The sequence below is a fragment of the Belonocnema kinseyi genome, chromosome 4, assembly GCF_010883055.1.
Source record: "Belonocnema kinseyi isolate 2016_QV_RU_SX_M_011 chromosome 4, B_treatae_v1, whole genome shotgun sequence".
Classification (NCBI taxonomy): domain Eukaryota; kingdom Metazoa; phylum Arthropoda; class Insecta; order Hymenoptera; family Cynipidae; genus Belonocnema; species Belonocnema kinseyi.
The window spans coordinates 100885643-100892838 of NC_046660.1; the positions used below are offsets into that span (position 1 = coordinate 100885643).

Genomic DNA, 7196 nt, shown 5'->3' on the forward strand with positions numbered 1-7196 from the left:
GCAAATTATTCATTAATTTAAATATTATTGGCAATATTAAAGGTCAGTGCCATAATGTTAAAAATTTCCTAATCCTGATGACACTCTAGATTTGCATTTTTTATTTAAAAAATTTCAAAAATACTAGGAGTTTACACTTTTTTAGAAATTGTAAATAAAGAATTTTTTTCTAAACTCACAAAAAGAAAAATATGTATTGATTTCAGCATTTTTTTAATTTCGTAAAAATGTTGTATGTTTAGCATTGCGTATTTTAACGATTTAGCCTACTTAAAAAGTAGTACTTTGTTAAGAAAAATCGATTTAATGTATAATAGTAGTATTTTATGTGTGAAACATAAAAATAGCCAAAGTAAAATGTATGAAAAACTTTGTTGTCAATTTTATTTGGATAAAATAGATAAATAAAATAAAGAAGGTTATATCTTTATTCATTATTTTTTTATCCTGAACAAAAGAAATACATTATTGTAAATTTAGGAAAAGAAACAGTGATTTATAAATAGAACAAATTAATAAATTCATTTAAAATAATAACTGGGGTTTTATAAATTCCAATAGGATTATAAATTGTACTATCCTATAATTGCTTCAACCCAGTAAAAGTACTTTGACATGAAGTACCATTCTTTTTCCGTGCATACTGTGTCATAGCTTTTCTGTAATTACCAACCCTAGTACTAGTGCCTGATAGAATCCCTAATATTTAACTATAAGAATTCGCGTGCCTTCAATGTCGCCGACGTCCCCAGACCGGCTGAGAAGAAATTATGTTGGACTGATTTCAGTTCAAAGATATTCAGTTCCTCGCAGGAATTTGTCGAACGAAGGACAAAATTATCGATATCGCTCTATAAATAAAAAAATTGAATTTCGCATTACTATCAATATTTCAATTTTAAAGAAAGTGATTGAAATTTATATATTCAACATGCTTCGCCGCAAAAGGGTATTCTATAAATTAATATAAACTTTAATATAATTTAATAATTACTGGGTGGCTGTTTCAATAAATAAAAAATTCTCGGTCTGCAAATTAATGTACTCAAAGTGTAACTCTTAAATTTTAAACTTTTAAAATTGGAATTTTAGCCTTTTTAATTCAAAAATTGGTTGTTCAAACTCTCACTTTTCAATTGAACAATTAATATGACTTCAATTCTTCCTAACATTTTTTTTAAAATCCGTTGTTGACCATTTTGTGATTTTTTTAAAGATTAAAAAAAAATGATAAAGTCCTGTAAAAGCTTTTCCATTTTTTATTCGAAATGTTCAAAAATCTATTTATTTTTTTATTTTTTGGAATCATTTCAAGTTTCAGGCTATTTTAAATCTTTTCAAAACTTCTAAATATCTCTTCAACTTACTCGAATTTTTTTAAAATTAATAAGTGTTCAGTTGTTAATCATACATCAATATGCAAAAATTTCAATTACAAATAAAAAATGTATTATATAGAATATTTAAAACTGTAAAATTCAAAGTTTAAATTGAGCTCTTTGCAATTTCAATTATTCATTTTTTAACGTTAATATCTATAGATTCTTTACTTTTGAACGGGTTCAGAATCGTCTTGTAAAATCAATTTCTATTCACTACTTAATACTTAAACTAGTTAATTTGGTTAAATCATTACAATATTTATATTTACAGTTGATCGAATAAAAACTTTTTTATCGAAAAATTTCTATTTGAAACGCATTTACATTTTAATTGCCAAGTCTTTAGAACTGCATTTTAAAATTCTTAAAAGTTGAAAATGTACACTCAAAAATTAGGATATAAAATATACAATTTTACAGTTAAAGATTTTAGCATTTCTTATTATAAACTGAATAAAATAATAATGAAGCATGTTAACAATTGAACTTAAAATTTAGAAAAAGAGTTGAAATGAGTGCTTATTTTAAATTTTTAAATAAATTCTCAAAAAATAAAAAAGATAGAAAGATTATTTTAAATTTCATTATGACAGCATTCTATATGAAAGTTGTGAAATTTTAAGTGATCAGATAGATTTATCTTCTAAAAAATTGTAAAATTTTTCGTAAAAAGATAAATTAACTGTTAGCTCCAGGTATCCGAAAATACCCCGTTTTCTGCTATAATTTATTAATCAATTACCTATAATTCAATAACCAAATTTTTATGAAAATTTCCTTTGCCTAAGAATTTAGGCAAATCTTTAAACTTTAAAATATAACTCACGGTTATATTAACTTAAACAATAAGAATTAATAGTCTTCGATTGAAACATTGTTTAAATTTAAAACCAAATTTTTAATTAATACATTAATTGCTTTTATATTGAAAGCAAATTAGTTTTTTAATTTAGGAACAAGAATTACATTAAGTACCTAAAATTGACTTGCACATTGTAATTTTTAAGGGAGGATTAACAACCTCCAAAAAAATGGCAAAAAAAACTCAACCAGCTGCTCTGCAAACAGAAGTTTCTACAGACGAAGAGTGGGCGAAAATTTTGGAAAGAAATGGTTTAGTCGGTGAGTACCTATTTATAATTACTTTTGATTATTTATAATTATGTTTCATAATGTATAATCACTTTACTCTTTTATAAATTAAAGTTGCAGATATTTATTCAGACTGGAGCGGACCTTGCACGGCCATGGTCAGCATTTTGAAAAAAGTAAAAATGGAAGTAGGAGGAGACACACTCAGTTATGTTACGGTAATTGAACATTCAAATTCTCTCAAATGAAAAAAAATTAAATAAACAGAAATTTTTTTTGCCTCATAACTCTTGATAGAAGAAATGTATTTCAGGCAAAGTGTGACAACATCACTTCCTTGGAACGCTTCAGAGGTAAAAGTGAACCAACTTGGATGTTTATTCATGTGAGCAGTTATTATCACATTACTTTTATTATTCAGGGTGGCCGTTTTAATCGACGAAATAAATTCCTGGCCATTTCCCGGTTCGCAAACATTTGTTATGGTCAATGAAATTTAAAAAATGGAATAGTGAATCTAAATAATTCTTCAATTGAAGTAAAAAAAACTGAGCTGCAAATGAAAACACTCAAAGTGTAACTGTTAAATTTTGAACTTTTAAAATTGAAATTCAAAAGTTTTTAATAGAAAAATTTGGTATTCAAATGCTCAATAACTTACGCTTATAAAATTGAAGGTACTAATATTTTTTAAATATAAAAAATATAAATCCACGTTATCATTTTCAATGCTCTAAATTAAAAAATCCGTCAATGAACTTTAAAATTGTCAAAATTATATAATCTTAAGGAATTTTCAGCTAGAAACATCAAATATTGAAATATTGGAAAATTGAAAAAAATTTAACTGAACACAAATGAATTGAATTTTTTCTACAATTTTCAGAAAATCCTCCAAATTTGAGAAAAATTTCTTTGCAATTTGGATGTATAAATAACAATTGAAAATTTATTAATGGTACGCGAAATTTGAGTAATTTTAAGAGATATGTAGAAGTTTTGAAAACAAACTTAATGTGAAACTTGAAATAATAGCCTAATATAAAACAAAATGTAGATCTTCGGAGATTTAAAACAAAAAAATTATGAAAGGCTTCAAAAGAATAAAAACATTTTCTTAAGATTCCTAGGAAAATTGAAAATAACTTTTTATTTTAAAAAATTATTTTAAGAGAATATTTAAAAAGATTTTCAAAGATTTAAACAAAACTTTCAAAAAAGATTCTAAAAGATTTTAAGAAAACTTCCTAAAATTTATATGATAATTTTGAATCTTTTTAAAACTTCTAAATATCTCTTAAAATTACTCAAAATTTTTCTACAACTGTTCATTTGTAAATTATACATCAAAATTTAAAAATTTCACTTACAAAATAGACAATACAACAATTAAAATTGTAACATTCGAAGTTTAAAGGCGCTTCGAAATTTTAACGATTCCAGGTTTTCTATGTCAAACAATTCAGTTAAAGATTCTTTACTTTTAAATATTTGGTTTCAATTTACTTGTCATAAATAAAAATGTCAAATATTGCTAAATGTTCAATAATTAATCTTTTTGTAATTAAAAAATTTTAATTTAATAAAATCCTTTTATTAAGAATATATTATTATGAAGTTATTTTTTAGTTGAAAATAGTTTATAAACTTTCAATCAAACCTTCACATTTGTTTAATTAAGACTTTCGAATTTGTAACCGTTTAAGTTTTAACGTTAAAATCTGAAAATTCTTAAATTTTAAACTTGATTAAAATCCTTTTGTCAAATCGTTTTTGTTCACTTTTTATTACTTAAAGCACAGATAAATTAAAAAAATTTATTTATTAAATAAAAATGTTTTTATCCAAAAATTTTAACATCAAGGGCTTTTATTTTTTATTTGTTCAAGTCTTTAAGAAAGCATTAAAAAAATTTATAAATTAAAAATGTAAGCTTAGAGATAAACATTTTAAATGCAACATTTATAAAGTAAACAAATTTTGAATTAGACATGGTAAGCTAAATAATAGCATAATTGAAAAACATAACAATTCAACTAATTATTTAAAAACTGTTGAAATCGAACGTGAACAGATTTTTCTTCTACAAATTTGTCAAATTCCTGGTAAAAAGAATCACTGTCATTTCCCGGTTTTTCCCAGTCTCAAAAAATTCCCGGTTTTCCAGTCCAACGGCCACCCTGTTATTAAACCAATATAAGGCAATTTAATCATAATCAATTATGACAAACAAAATTTCAGAATGGAAAAATGGTTAATCTCATTTTCGGTGCAAATTGTCCGGTACTTTTGAGAGTTCTCAATCAAGAATTAGACAGAGTTCAGAAAGGACAACCACATGAGTATGTCATTTTAATTTTACACTATATCCTGAATTGAATTGTTAATAAAATTATACTAGGTTCAACATTCCTGTCTGTCAAACAAGTCCAGAGGAGGAAAAGAGAATGAGAATACTAGAAGAAGCTAGACTAGCAAAGGAGGTAGCGAAAAAAACAAAGAGAGGTTCTACGAAAATCAATTTTTTAAAGAAATTTTCCTTTTCTTTTATTCAAAGATACTAATTTAGGGGTTTTGAATAAGTAGAGGTGGAAGCAAAGGCTAAATATGAGGATGAAATGCATCATATTATTACTTCTTTGGCTGCAGAAACTTGTCTTTTATTATACCCGTGGGTTTTCAAAGATGAAGATGGGCACAGACGTGATAAAAAATCTAGCCCCCCTTACGTGGAGCTTGTTGAAGATATACTTCCCGAAAATTATAATATTGAACAAGAATTTAGGAAAAAAGTAGAAGAAAATATGTTGCCCGAAATGTTTAACGAGGTAAAATTGTACCCTTCAATAAGAAACGATAGATAACGACGTATAAATTAAGAGAATGAACACTATATCATTAATGGAGAAAACGCTGTTCCTACATAAATATATTCTACATATAATATATTGATCAGAAAGAATATTGATTATATTTACTCCCGCACAAATTATTTTCTACACAGAATATATCCTATATGAAATTAAACAGTAAATATTTCACTTTGAAAATATTCTCATAACAGTGTACATAAAGATGTTATGCCCAATATTTTGCCTGTCCACATTATATTCTACACAAAATATAAAAAATCTTAAAATAAACATTTTTTACAAAAAGTAGATTCAACATACAAAGGAACAATTATTTTTATTTAAATACTAGCATTAAATTTTCGTGTATAAAGCGCGCGTTCAGATCTCTGGATTTTCATTTCTTAATATTAAAAATATATGTTTTTAAATTCATTATTAAACTAATTTTTAATAAAGCTAAGAATTTAAACCAATAATTACTAATTAATGCTTTAGAATTGAAGCTTTTTAAACTATAAACAATTAAACCATTTTGAATTGAAAATGTCCCAAGCCAAACAATTTTAGACCAGGTAAAAATTTGAAAATATGAAATATGTCGAATAAAATAAAAAAGGAATTGACTATGTATATCAAATTGGTTCACTTTAAATTCAAAATAACTAAAATAGTATTATTCTTCATTAAAAGTGTTCAAAGTTGAATAATTTTAAATTGTGGATTGTTTAATTTAAATAATTTTTCATTCGAACCGATTAAAATTTAACATTTTGAAACTAAAAACGAAATTGAACGTTTCGAAGGCAACGCTTCAGAAGTTCTATAATTTTAAATTGTTCTTACATTCAACAATGATAATTTAACATTTTAATTGATTAAAAAAATGTTGCTAAAATCAAAAAATAAATACACAGACATTTTCACGGTACAAAATGAAAAATTGGGTCAATTATAAACCTGTAAAATTGAATTATTTTAAAAAAATGTTTAAAATAAATAATTCTGAAACGGCACGTTATAAAATTTTTTAAATCCGAACTTGATTTAAACTGACAACAATTTTAGTCAACGAGAATTGTGATATTAAACCTTTAATCTACTCAAACCTTTAAAAATTTCAATAATTTTAAGTAAACTTAAAATGTTTTAAACACAAAAACTTTCAAAATGTTAATTATACTTTTGAAACTTCATTTTAACTGCAAAATTAAAACTTATGGAAGAGAAAAAGTGAAAATTTAACGTTCAATATTAGTTTGGAACTCCATAATTTTAACTATTAAAAATTAAAGAAATTATTCAATTACTGAGGTATTAATTTCAGACAGTTTTTTATTTTAAACAATACAATTTTTGACTATTTAATCTCAAATCGCTTAATTTTGAACACTTCATTTGAAATTATTATTCACCCTTGAAGTATTAAATCAAATACTTTTCACTTTAAAATGATTCATTGTTTTAAATCTTCAGCCAAATAATTGTAAGATATTACATTGAAAACTAAAAAAAAGGAATACAAAACAAGATCGCTATGATTCAAATTTTCCAATCTGAAATTGTTTTTCTTTTCAAGTATTTTTGAAGATTAATTAATCAAATATATTTTAATTTTAAATGCCTAATTCTAAAATATTCTCACTTTTAAGGCTTGCATTTCACAAATTATTTTCTTAACTTTATTTTTTTTAAATTTATTCTATAGGCATTTAATTCAAAATTATACATCTATAAAGTCATTTAATTTGATATTTAATGATTTCTAAGAATTTAAAGAAACCAGACAATTTTGAAGTTTCATATTGAAACTATATAAAACATGAACATAAACAAGAGACTTGGCATGGCATTGCGGGGGTGATGCAAT

The 7196-nt window shown here is 24.4% G+C and overlaps 1 protein-coding gene across 1 annotated transcript in view; it reads left to right on the plus strand.

Annotated features, from left to right (window-relative positions):
* Positions 1-931: 931 nt before the first annotated feature.
* Positions 932-7196, plus strand: part of LOC117171026 — an 11399-nt gene continuing 5134 nt past the window's right edge. Inside the window, exons 1-7 of the mRNA XM_033358070.1 lie at positions 932-949; positions 2390-2504; positions 2589-2692; positions 2788-2859; positions 4716-4816; positions 4876-4979; positions 5061-5302. Of these exons, the coding sequence (XP_033213961.1) occupies positions 932-949; positions 2390-2504; positions 2589-2692; positions 2788-2859; positions 4716-4816; positions 4876-4979; positions 5061-5302 (756 nt within the window). The remainder of the gene's footprint in view (positions 950-2389; positions 2505-2588; positions 2693-2787; positions 2860-4715; positions 4817-4875; positions 4980-5060; positions 5303-7196) is intronic.